Source organism: Sylvia atricapilla, chromosome 5, assembly GCF_009819655.1.
Source record: "Sylvia atricapilla isolate bSylAtr1 chromosome 5, bSylAtr1.pri, whole genome shotgun sequence".
NCBI lineage: Eukaryota > Metazoa > Chordata > Aves > Passeriformes > Sylviidae > Sylvia > Sylvia atricapilla.
The window spans coordinates 58,677,776-58,704,468 of record NC_089144.1 but is presented as its reverse complement, the minus strand read 5'-3'; the positions used below and the strand labels follow the sequence as shown (position 1 = coordinate 58,704,468).

Genomic DNA, 26,693 nt, shown 5'->3' with positions numbered 1-26,693 from the left:
TGTCTTTCCCCTCCAATCCTTGTTGTAACCTGTTGTATTTGTCTTAGGCTTGAAACCTATATAAGCAGCTTCTTAAGGCAAGAACCTACAGCTGCAGGACAGCAGAGTGCTGTCTGTCTTGGTGAGGTAAATACCATGCTGGTGCAGGAGAAACAAGAACATCTCTCTGACAGCTGAAAATCCCATCTACACTCTGTTGGGTGAGGACTGGTATCATTTATTTGTTGGTGCCCTGCAGCAGATCTGCCGCTCTGCTTGAATTCTGCTTGAATGCATCCCCTTCACACACACACACACACACACACACACACACACACACACACACACACAAAAAAAAAAAAAAAAAAAAAAAAAAAAAAAAAAAAAAAAAAAAGCCCCTCCAGCTTCCTAGATCCCCTCTGTAGCTGCAGGAGGAGGAAATGTCAAACTAGCACAGAATGATATTTAAGGAGAAGAATACTCAGCAGAGCAGGCAGGTCTGCAGGGAATGTTTCTGAACTATAGCTAGGACAAACTATGGAATAACATTTCTGCATGTGCACTGATGCCCTCACTGCGGATTTACCTGTCTCTGTGGCCATCTCTGCCTGTCAGTTAAACCAGAGGTTCCCTGTGGTGACAATACCAGGCCAGATGCTGAGGAAGACAGTGGCACTGCTGTGATTTCTCTGGCTCTGCAAGCTGGGGAGCAGGTGCAGCATCCAGGAAGGATCTCCCTCCAAGACATTTGGGTTCCTTGCACATTCCGAGCTTCTGCTACACACACCATGGTGAATCTTCTGTTCCCACTTACTTTCTGGTATTCAGGACCACCATCTGGCCCAATCTGAGCTCTGCCTGGTGGGAACAGGCAGAGGACTGTCTGTTCTGGGGGACTCTTTCAAGGGCAGCGCTGCTCAGCTTAGTGACTGGCTGTAAAGAAGGCACTGGAGTTCTGACTTCAGGAATCTCATTTAATAAAATCTGGGATTGTTTTAAAGAATCCTTTAATCTGAGGTATATCTCACAGCAGCTGTCTGGACAGTAATAGCTTACGAGGAAGAATGGAGAAGAGACAACTGAGATGGGATATTACCAATATGTCCGAATATTTTAAGGGTATATGTCAAGAAGAGGGGAACAGGCTTTTTTCAGTAGTGCCCAGTGATAAGAAAAGGGGTAATGGGCACAAACTGGAACACAGAAAGTTCCAATTGAACATGAGGGAAAGGGAAAATTCTTTACTGTGCAAGTGACAGAGCACTGTAAAGGTGCCCAGAAAAGGTGTGGAATCTCTTTCTCTAGAGATATTCAAAACTCACCTGGATGTGATCCTGTGCAACCTGCTCCAAGTGAACCTGCTTGAACAGGGGGCTTGGACTGGGTCATCTCCAGAGGTCCCCTCCAGCTCCATCTGTTCTGTGATCATCAAGGCCAGGAGTAAAACAGAGGTTAGCTCTAACCCCCTGAGAGAAGTGTGCAGAATCAGGTATTTCTATACACAACCTTCTCCTAGAGATCTTGAGCTTCTCTCAGCCTGAGGGAATAACATCAATTTAGACTTGGCATGCCACAGGGAACGTGCTAAAATCACTCAAAGGAACAATTACAAGAATAAGCCAAGCAATGACCCAGGTATACCTGCAATAAGGGTGCTTTGGCCATACAGTTCTTTGTAGTGGGACACTAAAGCCTCTGCATTCTGTACTAACACGTGGGGGACAGCAAATCTACAGCTGCCATTGGCACACTGCTGCATTGCAGAATTACATCTTCTGTGCATCATTACTTGGGGATGAATATTCAGCTATAGAGAAGACAGCTGGGTGGGCTATTGTGAGACAGGAAATCCTATAGATAGCACAAAGCTCATCTCCACATGCCATTTTCTCCAAAGAACCTTCAAAAGTCAAGTCACAGTAAGAACTCAGACTCACTGTCAATCTGATGAGATTTAAATATAAACAGCGATTGATGTAACAGCAGTGCAGGGCCAATGTGTGCACAAGTTCTTATTTTCTTCAGACGATCCATATGGAGATCAGCTCCATATGCTGGTTTTCTAGTCAGCAGCTGTGTCCCAGCTATTGATTAAATTTTAATTAATCAAGCTGAAAAAGAATGTCGCTGCTTGCAAGTTCAGCTTTTTAGACTCAAGTTTGGTTCATCGTACTTATTTCGCTTTTCAGGAAGAACTACCAACAAAATCATTCCTGTGAGGCTGCACGGCATTCCTTGTCAGGCAAGAAGAGCCAGCAGCAGGAGACAACCGACTTCTCCAGGCCTTCAGCCACTCCACTGTTCTCTGATAGACTTTGTTATTGTTTTATCCTAATGGTACACCAATTCATTAGCAAATTGGTAAGAACTTTCCATCCCATACCTGAGCTACAGTACAAGCTGTGATGCTGATTTCCTTATGGCATTAACTGTCTGCCCTGTACATTGCTCAGAAATGCAGCCTCAGCTTGACAATAATTACATTTGGCAATTATTAACTCTCCATCTGTGCAGCCTTCCCATGTAGGAGAAGCCTTCTTCAGCTTTGAGCACTTTATGATTGTTCTTACTGTAACGGTGAATTGATTCTTCTCAAGGAAAGGCCTTTGAAGTGTGGAGTACTTTGGGCTGTGTTTACACAGGTGGGAAACAGAGACAATATAGGAAGTCCAAAGGTCACCCAGGATACAAAGCTGAAGGACTAAACACAGAGATCCCAACATCAGGCTCGTGGTTTAAACTGCACAATGGCTGAACTCAGTATCCTTGTATATGTGATGTAAGGCAGAATAAAAATAGCAGTGGAAAGAACTCCCTCCAATTTTCTTTTTCTTTAATGGGTTTACAAGAGCATCTGCACTAACATCCATCCTTGAATGCAAAGTGTGCCCCAGGAGCCTGCTCCAGCTCCTTGTGAGGCTGAGGAACAGCTCTCAATAGCCATTGTGAGGCAAATGATGTTGTAGACACTGATGTTAAAGCACTGAAGTTCATCCATCTCCCCAGCCATTGCCAAGAAGCAAAGCTACTGCAGTCAGAACAGTTCACTCATGCCCCACACCCAAAATCGTGGGATTTTATGAGAAAGAGAGCTTTGCATGGTTGGTGGTTTCAGCCTTATCATGCCAATAAAAACAGCAAATAGGTTTTTGACATTAGCTCTAGGGTCCTAACTGGTTTTCAAACAAAAATCTGAGGAATCCCAGTCCCAAGAATTTTCCTAGCTTGTTTTGTCTCAGCTCAGCATTCTTCTTTCCTGCCTGCTCTCCAGGTAAAGGGATCACCCTTTACCTGGAGAGTCTCAGAACCAAGAATTACAAATTACTCTTCTGCACAGCACCCTTTGACTACCAATCTGCTGCATAAGTAAGAATCCAAACCAGGTTATTTCAGCATTAATAACAGATTAAGAAGCAAAGACCTCCCTTTCCCAAACTCTGTGTAAAGCCCACATCACCGGGATTTGGTGAGCTCCACACAGCAGTAACACCCACACTATGTCAGATTTGATGGCCTAATTCCAATTCTCAGCATTAAACTCATTTAAGTGATGTAATTCTGCCACTGACAAATCACCCTAAACAAAAAGCCAGATAATGAGATTTTGCAGATTAAGTCCAGGTTTCTCATTATAAAGACTAAGTAAAAAAAAAACAAACCCTGGAATCCTCCTTACTTGAGAAGGCAGATGAGGTGAGACACTGTTACACTGCTACACCAGGCAGTGAGGCTGGGGGTAGGACAACACTCAGACACAAAAGTTTCAGTCCTGTTGAGTTTGTGTCTGAATTTGAGCTCATCTTTAAACCAAGACTTGCTGCATATGGAAAAACACAGGTACATGATTGGGCAGCAGATATTTCTCAAGTGTGAGAGGGTCAGGCTCTCACTTCTCATGGAATTGTGGCTAGAGGCAGCACCTCCCGCCAGTAAAAACTGAAAACACAAGCAAAGGGAGAGTACTGACTAATCCTTTCCACAGAAAGACTTGAGGAATGTGTGAAGCAATCCCACCTGGGCAACTCAAATCCCAACAGACTGAATTTTCCTCACAATTCACATGCACATAGAGATGTCACCTATTTGGAAAAAAACCCCACCAACTTCAGCAGCCAGTGATCAGTTTTCATTCCGTGAAGAGCCTCATTCCTCCTCATCAACAGGAGTGTGCTGCCTTCCTCAGTTTCCTTCTGGCCCCAGGAATCTTTCCCTTATTCCTACACACGGTGACACTTTCAATAGGCAAGACCAGAAGACTTTTTTTTTTTGGTCTTTGGGCTTTGGGAAAGTAAATTCATCATTAAAAATGCATAGCAATCATAAGAATGGCTGTAACAATGAGAACCAATAGGCAAAGTAAAAAGTCTGGAAGTGGCGTTGCAAGTTGACAGAAGAGAAGTCACATCTGCTCAGTAAAGTTTGCAGCTATTTTTGTGGGGCTTTGCTTAAGCTAAACAATGGCTGAATCTACATGTTGATCCTGGCTTTGCTCTGCAGCCAAGTTTCCTATTTCCATAGTAGAAGCTCTGCTCAGTTCACCATTAATATTTGTCCTGGAATTTCAGCAAAAGGCCCGCAAACTCCAAAGTGCTGTCTCTTAAGCAGAAAGAACTCAACAATTTGTTAGTGTTTACACATTCTTAAGAAAATGTTACTAATGTTTTCCTAATGTTAATGATCCTTTGTGTTTCTTGGAGACATAGTTCAGCTAAAACTGTTGCATTAAAAATCAAAGAAGGTTTGAAATTGAGGTGCCGATCACTTCAATTGAAGTTTTAATAGATCACTTCTATTAAAGTTTTTTATAATTTTACAAATATCTAAATATAGTTAAGACATTGTAAACATTTACTAAAAGGCAATTAATTTTTTTGCCTGTGGCTCCACCTGTTTTTCTTATTTTGTCTCTTTTTGTGCTTTCAGTGCAGAATTACTCTGCTGCCACGAGTTTCCACTTAACCACCAATTAATGCAGCAATTTAATTGTGGAGTTTAATTTTACCATGTACTCTCCAAGGGTAAATATTTATTTCAGCATGGGGATAATTCTAAACAGAGCTAGTCCAGAATAAAAGCTACTTACGTTAAAATATCTGCCAGGTTAAACTTCTAGGCAATGTTTACACCATCCAGAGAGTGCTGTGTGGAGAATCCCAAGCTGGAGCTGGAGGTAGGTGGTGGAAGAGAAGCCAGTTAGGTTGGTCTGCTGGGCTTTGCTCCTGTAACTGGATTATTTCTGGAATTCACTGGTGTGGTGCCAGACACAAACAGCCTGGTTTGAACCAGCCCTGGGCTTTCTCAAGACAGTGCTGCACAGCATTATCACATCATTAGTGGCATCAGGAGAGCAGGGATCTTTCTGCAAGAAAATGCTGCATCATTTAAAGAGTAAACAACATCTTTCCATTCACAGCAGGTAATTTATAAGTGCTTGTTTATAAAAAATATTAGTTATACCATTTCCAGCTCTACAAAATAAACCATGTGAAATGTGAGCTAATTTCATTGTTTTGACACAAACTTCTTGCCCAAATGCTGGTTTTGAATCTGACTTGTTCTTTGATCCCTTACCTGTGGCACTGACCTTGAGTGCAGTATGTGAGCATGGATGCATTTTTTTTGCTTCTTCATTATTAACAGCTGTACATTACTTTAACCTCTCAGTTCTTAAGAAGCTCAGCATTTAGAAACTTTGGGTTATTAAGAGATGCATTAGTGTGCCTACAAGTGACAAAGCAAGTTCTGTTACAGTGATCTCACCTGCAGCCTGTGTGAATTAAATATATATTAATTTATATGTCTGAATGCCCATAAATCTGTGCAACGATAACTGCAGAGGAAGAACAAGGGAAAAAATTACAGCCTGTCTGCAGAGAGGATTTATATCCAGCCCATTTTTCTACCTTGAGCTTCAGTTTTAACAGCTACCTTGCAATTATTCTTAATATTGATCTTGGCCACGCTGAAGGCAAAGATTCTCCCTGATTGCAGTGGGGTCAAGTTTGCACTCAGCTTTTGTTAGTATAAATCAAGTACAATGGGAAAGTTCACTTGGGACATACTAAAAATCTTGTAAATCCTGGTCTGCATTCTCAGTGAAACTCAACTTTCAGAAGAAACAAAAGCTCATCTTCCATTTGATTTAAAGGGTTGGAAGATGTTTCCTAGGTTTTTTAATGACAAGGAAGTAATGTAACATTCATTGCTGTATGCAAGATTTAGCTGGGCATTTCACAGAATTACAGATAATAGTGCCATAAAATTCTTTGTCCAACAGTGACCAAATGAAATTACCTATGAAGGCCTGATCACTTGGGGGAAAAAGACAATCTGGCCATCCCACACCCATATGTGTAACCTATTCTTAGAATCATAGAATCATTTAGGTTAGAAAAGACCTTCAAGATCATTGAGTCCAACTGTAAACCTAACTCTGCCGAGTCCACCATGTGTGTAAGTGCCACATCCAGAGACATCTAATGGACTGGTTTAGGACTACTGGAACAGGTTAGAAGTTCTGTCCTATGAAAATCATCCTGCCATTAGACTGAAATATCTGAACTCTGAAGTTTTAAAGACTTACTCCCTTTGAGAATCACAGAATGGCTTGAGTTGGACAGAACCTTAAAGCCCATCCATTTCCAACCCCCTGCCATGGGCAGGGATACCTTCCACTACCCCAGCTTGCTCCAAGCCCCATCCAGCCTGGCCTTGGACACTGCCAGGGATGGGGCAGTCACAGCAGTTGTGTAATAGACTAAGTGGGAAAATAATCCCCTTGGAAATATCTTCCCCTCCAGCTGCTGTCAGGAATCCTCTTCACCATTTTAGAAGTTACCAACCCTGATCACCAAATCTGGAACACCAGAAAAGTGCCCATGATGAGAAAGTTTACCAGAATGAGTAAATAGTTGGTTTAAATGCAGCAAAGATGGAGAGAGAGAGAAGAGCAGCTCTCTTTTGCTTTATCCCAAGGGAGCTGAGAGAGCAGCATGCCACACACCCATACACGTATCTTGCTTGCAGCATAGGATAGAATTGTGGTTTAGATTATTTATGTAAGTAGTTGTCGTGACTTTCTGCCACCCTCCCTCTCCCTTCCCTTTTGTTTTGGTGAAAAACGTATGTTTCTCACAGCTGCATCTGGAGTTTCATTCTATTTGATCTTTCTGTTTATCTGCAAGCTCCCACAACATGGGAGTGTTTCCCATGGCTCTGTACCAAAGCAACTGTAGGAATCCTGCAATAATGACCTTTGGTTTCTGAGATACATAACACGTGTCTTTATATTGGAAACTTTACATTCCTGACAGAACTTGGATACAAAATATCTAAAAATTACCACAGGAGACTAAATACATTGTTTGGGGGGTTTTTAAGACAATCAAGGAGCAGGCAGTAAATTACTGTAATAACCCACAAGTGAGACAGGCCTGAAAACTGTTGTGATTTAAAAAGTTCTGAAGCTGGGGGCTCATAAAGGAGCACTGTTACAAAGACCTAAGTGGTCATGAGTAACAGAGACACAGAAGATAAGGAACAACTCTTTGCTGGCTGCTCCAGCTCCAGAAGCAGCAATCCACAAATCAAACAGAAATCTGCAAATGAAACAAGCAGGAGCCCAAAAGAGGAGCAGCAGCTCTTCCTGCAGGAATTGTCTCAGGAGTCCCCTGTGTGCATTGCTGCCCCAGCAGAATGGGCATCCTGAACACCAGAGGGGCTGGGACAGGAATTCCATGGGGAATGAAGCCCAGGCAGCCCAGAGCTCTTCAGAGCAAATCTTTAGAAGCTGACTGTAGCTTGCTGAAACAACACTAAGCTCACCTGCCTTTTTGTTTGATAAGGGATTTCTCATCTCTTCAATCATCATAACAGGCTCTGATACCAAAACTGCATTTGCAGATAAAAAAAAAAAAAAATTCTTAACATTCCTAAAGACCTGGCAAGTGAAATGTATATAAAGGACAAGAGAAGAGGAGGGACAGACACTGATCTTTTCTCTCTGGTGACCAGTGACAAGACCCAGGGGAATGGAGCTGTGTATATATCTGTAGGGGACAGAATTATTATTTTGGGGGAAAAATTAGGGACTCTGTAGTAGACAGGTAGAGAAAATTTTGGAGGCAACCCTTGACAAAATCTCTGGGGTAGAGAATGAACATTCTTTTCCTAGGAAAGATGAGGTGATGAATAGTGGGCATGCAGGGAAAGTTGTGGGGGTAAATCTTCAGAAAAGCTCCATTAAATAGATATTTTGAAGTAAAAATGTGGGAATCACTGGTAGAAAAGTAGAGCAATTTTTCTTTCTACATTCTGGATAATTGGGGAAAATATTTGGGATAAAGAAATGAAATGCATGAAGAAAGCTTCATGTTCCCAAGGGAATGCTTTAGGGATGTACAGCTTCTGAACTGCACAAATAAGTCAGGCTCCCACAGAAACCTTCTGAAGGGAAGGGGAAGGGACAGGGAAGAAAATTCCAAGAGTTGTGTGGAAAGTGCTTTCTCCCAGGTCTGGACACCGCTGAGGTTGGAATGACTTAAAAATATTCCTTGTCCCTCTCTTGTTCCCAGCCCAGGTCTAAGCTGGTGTTCCCTGAGGAGCTGCCATTCCCTGGATGCGGAGGGAGGAGGTCTCTGCTGGAGAGTGGGAGAAATGTCACTGCTGGTTGCTGGGTCCTTGGTGGGCAGAGAAATCTGATCTTGGCAAGATGGGTTTGTCAGTATTGAATCAACCCTACCTCCTTTTTAATGAGTTGTTTTAATTAGTCATCAGCAGGGACCACTTTTAGACAGCTTTAGGAGGGGTCTTCCCAGATTTCTGAGCTTCACAAGACAGGAGATTGACTTGCCTTGGGAACTAAACAGTCCTGAGTAATTTTCCGGTAACATCTCCATGTTTGCCAGCTGATCCTTGTGCTGAAAGGATCCCTCTTTCCTCCCTTCAGACAATTCCAAGGCTCACTGCTCCCATCTGGGAATAGTCCTCAGTCTAGATCTTCTCATGGAGTATCCCATGGGGTACAAATTTAGCACTTAATTCTCCTTACCCCTGCTCGGTGCTAATTTCAAAGGATTTAAGTGTCTGCCTTACCTGGCTGGAGTCTGGTTCCAGCTCTGTTCTTACTGCTTCTGCTGCTTTCCATTTCCCATGAATTCCACCAGAGTGACAGTGTTATCCACCTCCTCCAGGATTCCCTCTGTTGGGTTTGGCTGCTGGAAGAATATTAAAACCTGGGCCCCGAGGGCTTTTTTATCAGGAATTACATCCCTGGATTTGCTCATTTCCAAATATTATTTCTTCCCAACAAGGCACTGGGCATCCAAGGAATACAGAAATGGATGTTCTAGCCACTGGTTACTCCTCTGGAATGTCAGAGCTTGGAAAAATAGGCAGTTTGGGCTTTTCCTGGTGGTACTCATGATGTGTATTTTACCTAAGAGCCTCTTCCACATCTTCCCCGGTTTCTGCCAAAAATCCACCTGCTCACTCCTAGCTGCTTCCTCCCTCTTTCCCTTGATCCAACAGAATTTTTACAGGTGAATATTTCCCTCTGGAATAGCACCTTTCATTCCAAACCTAATAGCAAATAAATAATTTCCTTTGACTTTCATTATTAGGATTTCCTCAAGAGCTGTGGATGGAAAATGATCCTCTCCTGGCCCCTGCTGGATTCCTGGAGGAGGGATTCTTTCCCTTTTTCCCCTCTCCCCTTTTCAGGCTTTGTTCCACAGTTTTGCTCCCAATCCCTGGATCGTTTCCCTCACTCCAGGAGCTCCCAGCAGTTCCACACCCTCTTTTCTCCCATCCTGATAATTTCTCCTGGAATGGATCCGTGCATTTCAATTCCCTTTTCTCCAACAATGCCTACCAATCCAGACCTACAGCTGACACAAGGAGTACTCGGTGCCCACAACTCCAATCCAGACCCTGCCATCCCTAAGCCAGCAACTCCAAACACACAATCTTGGAAAATTTGCATTAATTCAAACCTAGCATTTAGGATACACCAAATACTTCAAAATGCCCAACAAACATCCTGCTGCTTTCAGCTCCCAGGGTTTTTTGCTTTCAACTCATATGGATTTCGGGATCAAGGGATTTATCTGAAAAAACCTGTGCAGTGCATGCTGGAATGCCTGATCCTGTGAATCCAGAGGCCTAGTCCGACCTGGGCCACCATAAATTTTTGCCATCCCCCAAACCCTTGGGATAACAGAACCCTTTGGTACTGCATTTTTTGTGTTGGAAAGCCAGAAATTACTTTACTATCCTATCTCCTTTTTAATGAGTTGTTTTAATTAGTCATCAGCAGGGACCAGTTTTTGCCAGCTTTAGTACAGTTTCACAGACTTCTTGTTTTGATCATGAAATTGCCAAAACCTTAAGTTTGCTAAACTAACCCTGAAAAGCTTCAATGAACAGATCCTGAGGGAACTGGGGATTGGATATCTTGGATCTTAAGGCCCTTCAAGGACATGCTGGGTTTATCCAGTGATTTTGGTGCCAAGAGAAACTCCAAGTAAAGAATAATCAAAATATGAATCAGTTCTCACAAAACTCAACTTTCCAAAACTTTATTCAGGATAAAAAAGGACGGGAATGACCTTGGCAAATACAATAATGAAAAAAAAAATCTATGCATATCCCACAGTGAAACAGACCAGCAGCAAGATCACGTCTCTCATAATTCTGCTTTTTGCCTTCCAAAAAATGGACTACTTGAAAAATGGAGTAGCATTTCAACTTTGGAGTATAGTATTAAAGAACAAGTTTCTTAAGCACACGTCAAAAATCCAAGACTTGAGGCAAACATCAAATTAATAAAATTAATAACAATATTATCTAGTTGAGGTTCCTTAAATTAACTGTAGTATCTTTGCCTTTTAATTCTTGCTGAAAAATGAACCTTTTAAATACACAGTACCCACCTGTTGCACAGGCACAACAGAAAACACAGTGAGTTATAACCTCAAAGTCCTACCCAATCTTTAAAAATTGCTGTTGTACATTGACACCTGTAGCTACCTCAGCACCCACAGTACTTCATACATGACTAAATATCCTTTCAGTCACTCTGATGTCATCACCAGAACAAGGTTTTTAGTTTCCTGGACTCCTTGCAGGACACCTCTAACCTCAGCAGCATCTCTGCTGGTCAAAAGGAGAAGGTTGGGCATGCAAGATGCCTGCTGTGTCCTAAAAACTAGGTAAAAGGCTGCTGTAAAAAAAGGTTGTTAAAAAAAATAAAAATTGAAGCTGTAGTAAACAGCTTCTAGGAAACAGTTTTAGACTCAGTGAGACACTTGAATTTGCTGTCAGTTTGGTGATTTAAGGCTGTTCCCACGCATCTTTACCAAGCAAACCCTGATCAAAACATGGAGGTGATTGGGTGCTACTGCACTCAGAGCAGGGCTGCCTGCCAAAACCCCCTGGCAATGAAACTTGGGCTCCCTTCAGTCCAAATCCATCTCTGGGAAACAATTAACAAGACAATCTCATCCAGTTTTCACCCAGCATTTTTTTCACTGCACAGGACATGCAGAAGAACTGCTTCTATACTCCTATGCCATCGCCCAGTACTTAGGAGTAAATACAAAATCAAGAACTTTTTTTCAGTATCCCACACATTATCAAGCAAAAAATTCAAGGTACTTGTGGAACAGTACCCAAAGCCATCTTCTGTAGTTTCTTTCGTTGCCCGGGGATGAGAACTGTAACCAGATGGAAAAGTGTTTGCACTTCAGAGAGATTATTCCAAAATACAAAGGAAACCCATTTTTTATCACTGCCTGCCTCTCTGTTTTGATTAACCAGGCAGCTGCAACACCTTCAGTCGTAAGTGGTTAATTGGCATCCTTCAACTCAAGCATCTTTAAACTGATGTTGCAAAGGTTATGGATACCAGGCAAACACTCCTGGCCCTCAGAGCTCTGTAAGGATTACAATTTGGCATAAGCAAGGTGAACAATCCAACACTTTTCATTGCTTTCATAGTTCATACTGAATAAAATCCTGGGTATGCACAGTGTTAGGAAGTAGGATATTACTGCCACTTGATTACAGCACTAAGAAAAAGCATAAATGAGTGTGTGCTACCCTGAGCAGCTGCACTGTCCTCCCTGGACATGGGGCATGCAACACAGAGCACGAGGTATCACCATCTCTCCACACACAGGTTTAGCACAGTTATGTGTCTTATTTGCCAGAGAGTCTGAAAATATGAAGCATTTTTAATATAAATGTATTTTCCCAGCACTGTGCATCAGCCACCTCTGTAACTTTGTCCTGTTCCCCATTAAATGTTTTGTTTTTTCCTTCCCTTCTACACAAGATCTCTGAATGACAGTCGTGTTTAGAAGGAGAACCTCATGTCCTTGGCATAGCCCAGTTTGTCCAGATTGGGAATGCAAGCATACTGGATCATTGGAGGAGGTCCACACATGAGGATCAGGACATCATTCTGAGGTGGGGGCAGGTGGTCTCTGATCATCTCTTGGTTCACAAATCCTTGGCTGTAATCCCAATCTGTTAAAAAAAATGGAAGAAGGGGAAGGGGAATGAGGTTAAAAGGAGGAAAAGAGGTATACAAGTCTCTTTAGAGAGGAGAAATCCTGCTGATGAAGTTGTTCCCAGTTGGAACACTAACAGTAACAGTCAGTTTTACTAGGATTCAGGTTTAACCATCACATCCCCAGCCCTGGATGCAGAACAAACTTTTGCTGCTGCTGACCCAAACTTTTGGGCACCATAAGACTGACTTTTTTTATTTTATCCCAGTTTTGGTCAGGGTTCTTATATGACAGTGAAAGTCTGCAGAACAGTCTTGAGGAGGTCCAAAGAGGAACTTTTATCCCAACTGCTAAGATCAGTTCCCCAAATAACAGTTTCCCCAAAGAAGGGATGGCGATCAGAAATTCCAGGAGAACACTAATTGCAGTGGATGACAGAATAACAGACTGTGGGGAGGGCAAGACCCTTCCCTCAGTGTATCAGAGGTGTATTCTTGGTCACAAGGACGAGGAGGCATATGGCTTTTCCTTCTCTGCCCCAGACTCCCACTGATTATGAGTGTGAGTCTATCCTGACATGGGTGAGCATGACAAGGAATGGTAAGAAAGAAAAGCCATAAGGATTGACACTGTTTAGCCTTCTCTTTCTCAAGCTTGTTCAGAAAGCTCAGGCAGGGACCTGTGCCTGTGAGCTACCCAGCGCCTCTCGCACTACAGCTGCCTCAGGGCAGGCCCCAAACAAGGGTAATGTTGTATTTCTGAGTGTGGGGAAGGAGAAAAGAAGGTCACCCTCCACAGGAGACAATGGTAAATATTCAGATGTAGCCATGGGAGAAGCACTGCACTGCCATTGGCCTAAGGTGAGCTTTGGAAAGTCTTCTCTGCTTACACCTGAGCCTGTGTGCACCCCTGCATGGAGAATGATGCCATCAGATGCACTCAGACATTCACTAAGCAAGAAATGAATCATGGAGCTCAGCAATGCACACATGACATGGCATGTCTCCTGTAAAGCACATTAATTCTCAGGAGTTTCACACGAAGTGGTCCTTCAGGTCTTACTCTCAGGTGCAGTGTCCAGCGTGTACCAACACTTGAAGCGACCGGGATTCTGAGCCTGGATCTCATCGAGCTCGGAACGTAACAGGATATCCTTCTCAGTCTGCAGAACAAGGAAAACAATGATCACACCCTGCATGTGAGTGCAGCCCTCACACGGCCACAGAGCAGCAGCTACTGCACAGCCCTGAGAAATGGAAGAGATGATTCAACTCCATTTTAAAGGCTGAAGAGACCAAGCCCAAGTTATTTCCACGCCTAGCCTGTGGCGCAGCTAATATAAGGCTCATAACTTTCCCAAATCCTGACCATGCAATGTCTTCCCTCTAAAAACAATAGAAAGCAGAGCCATCACTTAATCAGGGAATCAGAAGAATAAAGCCCTTTTTAGCACTATTACATCAAAAAAATTAATGTGACTGCCCAGAAGTATCTCCCTACCCCTTCATACTGTGCCATCCAGACAGGGAAATGCCCATTTTTTCACCTTTGCCAATTCAAGGTTCATCAGCACTGCCATATGGAGACTGCTTGGCTTGTAAAAAGCATGTGGAATGAACAACCAGAAGCATATCAAGTTCTGGTTGGAACAGTAAACACTACTCAGGGTATCAAGTTCGGCTCCTCCCTGATGCAGCATCACTGAAGGCCAAAGGAAAGCCTTATTTCCCTAAGAGCAGCTGCAGTCTGGGCAGGAAGGAAAAGGGTAGGGTCTGAAAGTGCTGCCATCCCCTGCAGCCATAGTAATTTGGCACAGAGGTCACCACTAAGTCTATAACTTAGTGGGGATAAGGAGGAACGTGCAGCAGCTATTCCAGAGAAGGTGCTATTCCTGGATCTGCAGCTGTGGGTGCTCCAGAAAATCTCCTACTGGCTCTGGCCAACTCAAAGTGTGCCAGCCAGAAGCACAGTGGGAGACCACGTACATTGTTTTAAACACTTGAAAATATTTTTATAAACTGCTTTCGATTTATGGAGTTACTGAGTGCAAGGACTCTTTAAAGGCAGGGACTGATGTTTCCATAGGCTGTTGCTAACAGGCAGGGAACTGTTCCCCAGGGAAATCTCCCTCCTAGCTGCAGTGGGTTTCCCATGCTACTAAAGCAGCTCCAGCCCTGCGTTAGCCATGCTGAATCATTGCTAGCAAATCCTGGCCCTCCTGCCCTGATACCACTGCACTTTATGCCACACCCAAGGGCTCCAGCCAGCAGCAGAGAGCACTGCCAGGGCTCCTCAGAACAGGGAATCTCAGCACTTGGATCATAACCCCTGGGCAGAAAAACCTCGGGTTATAACTCAGGTATCACAGAACTGCCTGGGTGGGAAGGGACCTTTAAAGCCCATCCAGTTTCATCCGCCAGATTGCTCCAAGCCTCATCCAACCTGGCCTTGGACAGTTCCAGGGATGGGGCAGCCACAGCTGCTCTGGGCAACCTGTGCCAGGGCCTCACCACCCTCACAGGGAATAATTTCTTCCCAATATCCAATCTAACCCTCCTCTCTGTCAGTGTGAAGCCATTGCCCCTTGTCCTGTCACTCCAGGCCCTTGTCAAGAGTCTCTCTGCATCTTTCTTGTAGGCCTAGATATGACACATATTAAATGAGCACACAACTGAATATGAGAAGAAAAATAGAGGAGACCCTTAAAGAAGGTAAAAACCACAAGCATGAAGTGAAGCTCACACAAATAATGACTCATAATCCAGACACAAATATTCATTAGAGGGAGAAATTAAAAGGCAGAAAGATTCACAGCAGAAAAACATCAGGCAAAGAAGGGGTGTTGCCCAGCAGCACCCCAACATCTGGGTTTTCCAAGAAATCTCTCTTGCAAGGATTCCATGGATGAGAGAGCTGAGAGCTTCCCTCTGGCCAGCATGCAGGATGCCACACCTCAAGGAGCAAGAGAAGCACACAAAAAACTGACAGAGGGGATAGAAATGAAAGCAGACAGCCAAGAAGTATCATAGCTCTGTAACTGAGGGACCTGCTGGAGACCACACTTAGTTTTAGCCTCACCCAAGATGTCCTCAGACAGAAAGACTCCACAAACACTGCTGCAAAGCCAGGGAGTTAAAATTGCTGGAGGAGATAAATGTCACCCATTTCATGTTTCCACTAAGAAAGACAGCTCTGAAAGCCTGCCCAAAACATTAACAACTTGCACAAAGGAATGCAGGGCTCTAACATTCATAAACTGGATTAGAAACAGAGCAATGAGTCACAGGAAGGCAAACATTAGCAAACATTTCTGTAGTAATGCTAAATCCTCAATTTATCACAGTGCTTTTATATGGGAGGTTTACAACCTTTCAGTTCACTTCTCCCCTCAGGGTTTGTATCGCTGCGATTTCATTTGCTGAGTGGAGTCCTGCTAGGTAAGTAAAACACTACGAACAGGAAAAAAACAGGACAGAATTACCTGATTAGCAAACAACAGCTGGCAAATGGTGGGGTCATCTTTGTCCTTTATGATTGCTCGAATGATCTGTAGCATAGGTGTTATCCCTGGAAGAGAGAAGCAGGTCAGTGATGTGAGGATGGGGAGTAAAAGAAGGGAGAATTGGGAAAATGTGAGCAAACATCTACCAGCTGTCAGAAACCACAGATTAATCCTTACAGATACCTACCAGTCCCCCCTGCAATCATCCCCACGTATTTCACTGTCTTGGTAACTGGTTCAGCTTTCTTTTCTGGCCGAATATCAAACTTGCCTGCAGAGAGAAAGAGATGGAAAACACTGAAGCAGTCAGGAAACACCTCCTGTTATCCCTTTCCAGCACATCCTGCTAAATTGACTTCATTTTAGCCCTGTCACCCTCCCTCCCAGAGAACAGAAAAGGTGAAGATGTCCTGAATTAAAGCAATCATGAAAGAAGATTTTAAGACATGAAGTAGTAACATCAGACACTGACATGGGTTATGACTTATCCCTGACCACAGCCTACATACACACCACCTGTATTTTAATTTGCTCACATCCCATACCCCCAGTGACACACACAAGCACAGATTCTGGAAACAGTTCTACACTAAGGAACTGTTCAGGAGAAATAAACTCACTAAGAGAGTTTATTCCCCCTGAGCAGGTTATTTTAAGTGAAAACATAAAATATGCAGCATGGTAGGTTTTTAAAAATTTTTCTCTTTTTGAGCCAATTTTCCCATTTCAGCCAAACACAACGGAGCCTGAAACTCCCCAAAATGTTGTGTTGTAGTCACAGCTCTCTTCATCCAGGATAACATGAATGCTACATACAAAGCTCTGGAAAACCACCTGTCAGAGGTTTGCTTCACACAAAACTGCCAGAAGGTTTTTGTGACACGTTTGTGGCTGCATTATACTAACATGAGATATTTTACATTGACATAAAAGTAATGCCTACTCATACAGTTCATTTTTACTTGGGAAGTTAGCAGTGGACAGTGCAAATGCCCAGTGTTTTTGTCAGTGTATAAACTATGTCCGTATAAGTATGGAAAATACCCATCCCTTACTTGAGAACAGCAACAATAAAAAGCATTTCTACAGTAGTAAGGTATTTTTGCTTTACTGTTTACTCTGGGTAAATTCTATCTTCCAAAGCAGCCTTGCCTTTTCCTTTGTACACAAGGAGGCCACTTGGTCCTCTGAAGTCAATGGTGTCTCCTATTTTCAGGCTGTCCAAGTACTGAGACATCTTCCCCCCATCAGGAAACTTGGGATGGACACCTCTGAAGTAGACCTGTTAAAAACAGTAATGAAGCAATTCAATCTCACAGCTCAGAGAAGAGCATTGCCCTTCAAATTTTTAGGTACAAATATTCCTCATGCAAAGCACACAATTACTCCATAAAGAAATGCACTGTCTGACTGACAAATGATCAAAATGCCACTCCTGCCCCAACTTTTGCACAAAGACCAATGATTTTTCCACTGTAGTCCTGCAACACAGAAAATACTGATAATAATCACAATTTACACCCAAGTTTAAAAGGAGTTAGAAAAAAAAGAAAAAACCCAAAACACTGTGATTCCAAAGAGCAAAATTCTAAGGGGAAATCCAGTGCAGATATTCATATTTTAAATTCCTAACAGCTTTAAATGATAGGTAGTCTAGCTATCAAGAGGCAAAATGAAAGTACATTATCACAAGAGTTAAAGTGACACTCTTACCAATTAAATCAATAATTTCCACTGCCTGGATCAGTAATGATAATAATCACCACTCTCGTTGATCATATTGACCAAATTCCATTAACTTCAGAAGCAGCTGCCCGTTCAGGCAGGGTCAATTTCTTATTCCATAGGAATTAAAAAGCATATGAACCACTCAGGTCTACACAGAGGGTGGAAAATGATACAGCATCTCATGAGACACCCTCACTAAAGAAGAGCCTGCAAAATGCCATGTGGCTGTAGGTAATGGCACACTCCTCAAGAGAAGCCAATACACCAAACTTCACATAAACTCACTGCAAAGGTGGCTCACAAGACGCCCACCCTGGGAACAGAGGGTGACATACTCACCTTGACAACAAGATCCACAAAGCCCTTGTCATCATCACTGGAAACTGGAGTGTAAGGTCTGACAACCAGAGCTCCATCAATCCGTGCAGACAGGTAGATGTGCTGCCCTGGTGCAGAGAAAAAAAACCCAAAACCTAGTTTTCTTTCAAAAGATTCTTTTATTTCAGTGGATCTGATGAGTTGGCAGGGACTGAAATGCAGCCTCAAAACTCTAACTACCTCATTTTGGGGCATCACTTCTTCCTTATTTTCCTGACACTGTAATACCTGCAACAGCTGTTAGCCATGTACAGATCTACCTGGAAGGACAGACAACTCCACTGCTAATTTTGTGTGTCAATCATAACTTCATGCATTTACATTTACCAAAGCCTGAACTGTACCTGAGATCTTTCAAAAGATGGGATTTGTCTCTCCTGTACAGACAAATAAAAGGGACACAGGAGGGGGAAACTGTCCAATGCTGTTCACATATCTTTATTAATGTATTAGTTGTAAACTGCCACAGTTTAGTTAAAACTGAGTTTGTAACTGTTCTTGCTTTGACCACAGATCCCTCACATCTTCCAGGAGCTTTCCAGCTGCCTTTGCTAAGGCTACCTAGACACAAAGCACTTTTCTAACCCTGCTATTCCTCCAGCTTAACATGTGAATGCAGCAACCACATTTCCATCTGTCACACATCCTCTGAGCTCTCTACAACAGTTTCTCTTCTCAATGTCTACATTTTTATTTTTAAAAACAAGAAAATAACTAAATTCTATGGAAGGTTTTCCTATAAAATTCCAGCATTCTGAAGACACCCAAGTGAAGATTAATCAGGAGGGGTAGGAGAGGGTTTGAGTTTTGGGGCTTTTTTTATTATCATTATGTCAACAGAACAAAGCATCTCCAGTGATGGCACAGCTCCTCTGCCTGTTATGGGAACACAGAGAAGGGATTTTACCAGGAGCTGGTTTGCAAATTATCATAATGACCATATTGCATTAGCTCCAGAAGCAGCTGTCCCTTCAGGCATAGTTAATTCCCTACTTCAGAAGGATTACAAAGTGCTAGGTGAAGGAAGATGTGCTACCTGGTACCTGGGGGATGAGCAACCATAACTGACCTGAAGCTGTACATGGACACCATACTCCAGTAACCCTCCCAGCAAAGCCTACAGACACCCTACTAGGGCAGGAGGGAGCTGCAGCAGGGAGCTGCTGTCCCTTCTCTAGGGCAGAGGGGGCTGCAGGCACAGACCCATAGACCCCTGGTGACCACTGTTGACTGTCAGCCTGGACAGTGGGGCTGCTGCTGGGGCACATCTCACAAGAACTGGTACACAGCAGAAAAGGTGCCCCTCCCAGAGAGAAAATGTGCCTTATGCCCTCACCTGTTGGAGCTTCAGCCCACCCTGACAGGATGTAAGTTGGCAGCCTCTGCATGGGACCACATACAACCCTCTCTCTCAGAATGAAGCTTTCAATGTTTTTGGTGATAAAAGGCAAATGCTGGACTAAACACCATCTGCCACCCAACTCCAGCTCTGCTGCTCCCACCTGCTTTTCCATCCTCTGCAGCTTTCAGCTCTCTCTGCTTCCCAAGTCTCACCCTGCAAACCACTCCTCAATGTCCATTTTGAGCAAGCCAAGGAAAGGAGCTTTGCTTTCATGGCTACTAAAAAGATCAAGAGATTTTTAACATCCAAAACAAGATGAACTTAACTCCTGAAAAAGCTGCTGACAGCAACCACAAAGGACAGAAACCACGGATCACTGCAGCAGCTTGTTAAAGTGGAAGTCCTATTAAACGCAAGTCACAATTAAATGCTCTTTATACAAGCAGGAGGAAACAATGGCACTAAGCTGTTATGGAAGGCACCAGACCACGTGGCAGGGCGTTTGGAAACATCTACCCCTGGGTGATTCAAAAGTTCCATGAAATTCAGAAGTGAGTAGATCATCTGGTAAACCACATGTGTTAGAGGAGAAGTGGATGAGAGTGGCGCCTTAGGGCATGGAAAGGGACTGCAGGGAATCAGCCCCACAGGAATAACACATGCTGGAACACTGAGACTGGAAAACTACAAGTGAAGACCTATGTTTGTTCCTGCTCTCTCTCTACAGAAATAAGCTGGATGTTCACTCATGTACACTGCATTTCAGAGCCTGCAGATTACTCACAGCATGAGGATAATCTCGCAGAGCTCTCAGTAACAGCTCCAGCCTCATGAGCAGTATCCCAAATTCAAAACACAGGGAAAAAAAAAAACCACAAAAACTCTTATAGTGTAACTAATGCAAGCAACTCTTGGATTCTTCATGAGGAACATACCTAGAGGGAGACCCAGAACGTGCTCCATGGAAGGGAGAGCAAATCGAAATCTCCTTGTGTCATGACTAACTTCCTGAAAGAGGAAAATCAAAAGAACACTCAGCTCTGTCATTGGGATTTAATGTTTGTGACTTCACTTCTAAAACAAATCAAGTCTGGCATCCTGCAGGATTAAGAATTAATGATATTTAACAATACTTGTGTGCAGATTAAGACTAAGTGATAACTTTCCAAATATTATGGACATTTACACTGCCTTCTCTGCCTGACAGTAGGACTTGCCTCTCTTAGCCCAGCCAGAGGTGCACAGTTTGGGAATTTCTGCTGATGTGCTCCACAACACGAGACACACGTGACTGTAAGTTTGATTTTTCTAAGCAGCATTCTTCACTCTAAACTGTTTGGAAATGAGCTGCTTGAAGAACTGCAGAACTCAGTTAACCCACACAAAGAGCTTTTATAAAGAAGTCCTTTGCTCAAGACAAAAGTATCCACCCAAGACTTCAGAAGCTGTAAGCATTTCACAGCACCCATGGAGAGGTCATGCTCAGCACTGCACGTGCACCTACCTCCTTATCAATCAGTCTCAGTGCATACTTCACTTCTGGGTCCTTCAGGGTAATTGCAGGCTGGGGATTCCTGAAAAGCCTCATGATGGTGGTGTAGATCAGCCATACTGGGTATGTCACAACCTGACGCAACTGCAGCAGCACAGAAACAGCATAAGACACAAATGCAGAATGAGAGTAAGTTATTTGGGTGACAAGAAATAGGGTACTATGCCACTGCAATCTAACCACCAAAAAGAATATGTATATTTGAGCAGGAAGAGGAAGCATTATTTAAAAAAAAAAAATCCCAAACCCACAGATTTGTTTTATGAAGACCTGGCATCATTCCTGTGTTGAGGCACTTGCACATCAGCACTGGGTTGCCACACTGGTAGCTGGACACAAAGTGAGGCTGTCACAGCTCCATATCCCCAGATTCCCTGAATTCCCCAGGAATCTCCAGCAGGCACACAGACACACATGTCACACGTGTCCAAATACACACAGAATCACAGAATATCCTGAGTTGGGAAGAGCCCAGCCGGATCATCCAGTCCAACCCCTTGCCCTGCACAGGACCCCCCAACAATCCCACCCTATGCTTGAGAACACGGTCCAAATGTTTGTTGCACTCTGGCAGGCTTGGGCTGTGACCATTTCTTGGGCGTTCCAGTTCCTTTGGAGGAAGAACCTTTTCCTAATATCCAACCTAAACATGTGGCTGACCACACTGATGAACAAGCCAAACACACACAAACAGCACAGATGGGCTCATCCTGTTCCCCTCTCCAGCAATCGGGATGAAGGTCCATGAGTGAGAATTCCATACACACACACACGGGTATGAGGTGGATTCCCCAGCAGCTGGCTCTGCTCTGGCACAGTGTGCCCACTCTCCAGGCTCTCCAGAGGTGGATTCCCCAGCAGCTGGCTCTGCTCTGGCACAGTGTGCCCACTCTCCAGGCTCCCCAGAGGTGGATCCCTCAGCAGCTGGCTCTGCTCTGGCACAGTGTGCCCACTCTCCAGGCTTCCCAGAGGTGCATTCCCCAGCAGCTGGCTCTGCTCTGGCACAGTGTGCCCACTCTCCAGGCTCCCCAGAGGTGCATTCACCAGCAGCTGGCTCTGCTCTGGCAGAGTGTGCCCACTCTCCAGGCTCCCCAGCTGCTCCATCTGCACACAGGGGCCACTGCTGCACAGACTCCCTCACAGACCACCCCATGCACTGCAGACACCCCCTAATTTGGGCTCTGGCACTCGCCCACAGACCCCACGCTCTCTCTGGCAGCTGAGCAGGGCTTTGCCAGCCATGCCACGCTGCTGCTGGGTGCTGGCAGCATGCACACACCCTCCAGCTCAGAGTTGAGGTGCAGGCACTGGCACTTCCACCACCACACAGACCCGTGCGCACAGAGCAGCACCCCTTCCCTTGAAAAGCAGCAGGACACAACCAAGGGACAGCCCTTCTTGTCCCTTTACCATCATCTTCCCCACATCTGAAGACCTATAAGACAGTTATGCTCTGACATCACACTACCCTCTTCATATTGGGGCAGGAGAAAAAACTGCACAACGACTTATAAAAATCCTCTCTGACTCAGTAACTTATTATTCAACACTTCAACAGAGGAGAGGGGAAAAGCGTAAGTACAGCAAAAATAAACAAAAATGAGCTAAAAGGTCTACCTGCTTAGCTTTCACTTTCATTTTATTTTAAAGGGACCTGAACAGTATTTTAGAATGGTATTTGTGCAACTATGACAGTCCCTCAGGAGATTATAAAATGTTCCTACAATATTAATAAGAGAAGTGTAGGACAGCATAAATTCTCTCTTCTTAAAATGCTGCTGTACAGGTTTAAAATGTATCATCACTGTGTACAGCCTGAGGGCACACCATGCCATACACACACTGCATTTTTCACTTTTATTTGGGAATACTGAAACAGCTCCATACAGGTTGTTTCTGAAGAAGCTGAAGTTTACAGGAAAATTACTCCTTAACTCTCATAGATCGACCAGATTACTGCAGCTCTGGGAAGAACCTTTGTTGTTGAGTGACAAAAAAAAAAAAAAAAAAAAAAAAAAAAAAAAAAAAAAAAAAAAAGGCAGAGGGAGGGAAGCTGTTCAAGGTGACAGGGCAAGTAAACTCCTTAAAGAGAGATTAACATGTGAGGGAGGTCTGGTGGCAATAGCAAGCTGACTCTGCAGCAGGTGTTTCAAATGAAACATTATTAAGTTAAAACAGATTAATTTCCAAATGTGGCTATCTAAAATGAATAAAAAAGATAGCGTTGTTGTTGTCAAGCAATAACAAATAATTTTAACACATCGTTAGCCTTGCGGAAAGCAATTTGTTATTCATGGACAATTAGTGCAAAAGTCTCATGGGATTTGGCCTGGAAAGAAACAGCACACCCACTAATTCAGAAAGCTATTTTAGTCTCTTACTCAGATTTGTCACCAGGTGGGCAGAAAAAAGGGGAAGGAAGAATTGAAGGCTGAATGATTACAAAAAGTCATGCTTGCTAAGAAAAGCATTCTCTGGGTTAAAAGTGGTTTATATACTCTCACCACAGGGCAGAAGATTTTAATAAAGATAACTGCACCAGCATCAAGTCTCCAGCAGCAGAGAGCAACAAGGCCTGGGAATCACTAAACGGGGACCTTGTGACTCATCATTTCCAGCTGCACAAATCTTTGCAAACTGACAAGGCAGAATTAGTAACTGAGCAAGAATTTTTACTAATGGAAAGAGGCCTCTGTGTGATAACAAAGAGAAAAGCCATGGAGACTGCACTGCCAGGGCGTGGTGAGCTCTGCACAGTCCAATGCACAACCCCGGCACTGCCCTGCCCTGCAAACACACAAACCAAACCCCGCTTTGGCATGAGAAACCTTGTACTCTCCGCTTCAAAAACCTTGGTTTTGAGGTAATCGCAGCTAAACATTCTTCTCTTCTCTTTCAGAAACCAACGAGAGGATAACGGGACTTCTTCACTTCTGCAGCTTTAGCCTCACTTCCTCTGCTGAACGCACCTTATGAGCAGCCGCTCCCAAACGAACACATGTTGAATCCATCTCCATCCTGCTCCTCTCACAAACCCAGAGAAAGGAGTGCTTGAGCACAGGAGCAAAGAGCCGTAACAGGCAGCCGAGAAAAGAGGGGAACGATGCGCGGCAGCGATGACAGCGCTGCAGACCCACTGCCCAGCAAGCATGATCGCAGACAGAATTGTGAATGGTTTGGGTTGGAACTGATCTTAAAGATCATCTTGTTCCAACACCGTGGGCAGTGGCACCCTCCACCATCCCAGGCTGCTCAGAGCCACATGCAGCCCAGCCTTGCACAGTGCCAGGGATGGGGCAGCCACAACTCCGGGTACGCGGTGCCAGGGCCTCACCACGCTCACGGGCGACTTCTTCCTTAGAGCCACTCTAAACCTACGCTCCTACGGTGGAAAATTATTCCGGCGGAGAAAAACAGCACAAGCGTTCACAGACCCCAGCGACAACAGCGCGGGCCCGCAATAATAACAATAACAACCCCAGATATCTGGAGCTGGCAGGACAAACCCCCGCGGCCAGGCAGCCAGCACAGGCACTATCACCGCCTCAGGCGCAGCAGCCGCGGGGCCCCGGCAGACAGCGGGGACACTCCGGGACACCGCCCCGGCCCGGAGCGGTGCGGGCGGAGCCGGGGCTGGGCAGGCAGGGACCCCGCTCCCGGCCGCCCCCCGGCACCCACTCACCACGCTGAGCTGCGCCCCCATCGCTGCCCCGACACACGGCGGCCACGGCCCCGCTCCGCCCCGGCACGTCACACGCCGCGATCAGCGCCGCCCCGCCCCGCCTCGTGACGTCACGCACCGCGCTAACTGCGCTTGTCCCGCTCCGCCCCGTGACGTCACGCATCGTGCTGGGCTGCGCCCCGCCCCGTCTCGTGACGTCACCCCGCCCCGCCATGGCCGCGGCCATGGTCACGGCGCTTCCTCTGGCGCCCCGCGCTGGGTGAGCGCAGTGCGCCCCGAGCGACCTTGTGCGCCTTATTAACTGCCTGAACAGCCACGGACTGCTCTGGGTTTGAAGGGATTTTCAAGATCATCCAGTTCCACCCCTCTGCCATGGGCAGGGACAGCTGCCACTATCCCGGCTTGCTCAGAGCCACATCCAGCCTGGCCTTGGGACATTTCCAGGGATGGGACAGCCACAGCTGCTCTGGGCAACCTGTGTCAGGGCCTCACCACCCTCACAGGGAACAATTTCTTCCAATTCTAATCCTACCCTCCTCTCTGTCAGTGTGAAGCCATTGCCCCTTGCCCTGTCACTCCAGGCCCTTGTCCACAGTCTCTCTCCATCTTTCCTGTGGGCTCCCCTCAGGCACTGCAAGGCCACAGTGAGGTCACCCCAAAGCCTTCTCCTCTCCAGGCTGAGCAATCCCAGTTTTCTCAGCTTTAAGGATTCCTTAATGGCAATGTTTATCCAAAAAGCATCAGAACTGAGCTGTGCAATAATATAACAGTGTTTCAGCCAGGCTCCCTTAAATTTTGGTTTACACCTGTGTGTGAAAATTAGTGACTGATAACCACATGTATCTTTATGTCTGTGCTAAACGTGAAACACTTCAAATCTCTTTCATTAATATGTCTTCACATATTATGTCTTAATATGTGTTCAGTGATTCCTAGATAGTTTCTCCTTTCAAAATCAAGACAGGTGTATGCTTAACAGTCCTAAAAATGAAAAAATAAAACAAGTCTTCCCTTATCCCTTAGGCTCTCACAGAGGTACTGAGCCCCCCGTATGCCCAAGCAGATGTTGTCTTTCAGTCTCGTTTGCTGAGTGTGCAGCTGGCTCATCTGTCTGTGAGAATATATCATAAATCAGTAATGGTTTACTTATTAAACCTGGGAATTAGCACTGGTAAGTGAAAGAATATTAATAGACCAAGCTAATGGTAAGAGGGTTGTGTCACAGTCCAGGTATGCACATTTAGCTGCAGGGGTGGAGTTATTTATTCCTGGCATTTCTATGACAAGAACATGACTAGCTCTGTAATCCTCATAGTTTTCTCTTTCAGGAATACAGCTGCTGCACCAGAAACTCTCCGGTACTTGGAGGGATTGTAACACCATTGGCTACAGAAAAGGACTCCAGGACTGAGAGGCTGGGGCTTAGGAAAAGGGAGATAACTGAGACAGGGATCCTGGAGTTTGGTGGGAAACAGTCCAGCAGGAGAGGCTCCAGCTTGAATATTAGTATATAAGGAAGTGTGGAGAACCCAGTTCCCCCATGCTCTGCTTTCACTGAGCTCTGACCTGGGTGGCTTCCAACTGACCAGCCCAGGCTGTGTCTCCACTGCTTTTCAGTGTGGGTCAGCTTGTGAGGACTTGGCAGCAATAGCCAAAGCTCCCATGGGAATGTCCAGCATCTCAGTTTCTCATAAACTTCCTCTTCCCTACATCCGCATGCAAAATGTGACCCAAAGACCCCCTCTGTCTCTTCCTGGGAAAGGACTGATTGTGCTATAGATCTGCAGGGTGTTTGTTCCAGCTGGCAGCTTTTACTCAGTCTCCCTGAGCGAGCCTGTCCAGCCCAAACCTGCCCTTTCTGAAGGTGTGAGCCCTGGCTGCTTTGTTCTACAAGCCTTTAAAACTCATTGTTCTTATACACACCTCTCTAGACTGGCCAAAGAGACTTAAACAAACTCTGAATTAACCCTTTTTCCCCTCAGGGAAGTGTAGGCACCAGACTAGAGGTGACAAACCAG

At 44.7% G+C, this 26,693-nt stretch overlaps 1 protein-coding gene across 7 annotated transcripts; it reads right to left on the bottom strand.

The window, feature by feature from the left end:
• Positions 1-1,916: 1,916 nt before the first annotated feature.
• On the bottom strand, positions 1,917-24,788 carry CYB5R3 (cytochrome b5 reductase 3). 7 transcript variants are annotated; one of them, XM_066319639.1, is made up of 11 exons: positions 24,676-24,788; positions 20,946-21,077; positions 20,377-20,449; positions 18,061-18,167; positions 17,146-17,275; positions 16,181-16,264; positions 15,973-16,058; positions 13,554-13,653; positions 12,399-12,507; positions 9,073-9,194; positions 1,917-5,338 (listed from the first exon to the last, which is right to left on the bottom strand). In XM_066319639.1, exons 1-11 carry the CDS (start codon positions 24,694-24,696, stop codon positions 5,319-5,321), a joined length of 984 nt encoding a protein of 327 aa, XP_066175736.1. In that variant the 5' UTR covers positions 24,697-24,788; the 3' UTR covers positions 1,917-5,318. The 7 variants fall into 7 exon arrangements, with proteins under 7 accessions (XP_066175736.1, XP_066175734.1, XP_066175735.1 ...); XM_066319637.1 differs by having other exon boundaries at positions 1,917-5,334; XM_066319638.1 differs by having other exon boundaries at positions 1,917-5,334; positions 9,073-9,191.
• Positions 24,789-26,693: the final 1,905 nt, after the last annotated feature.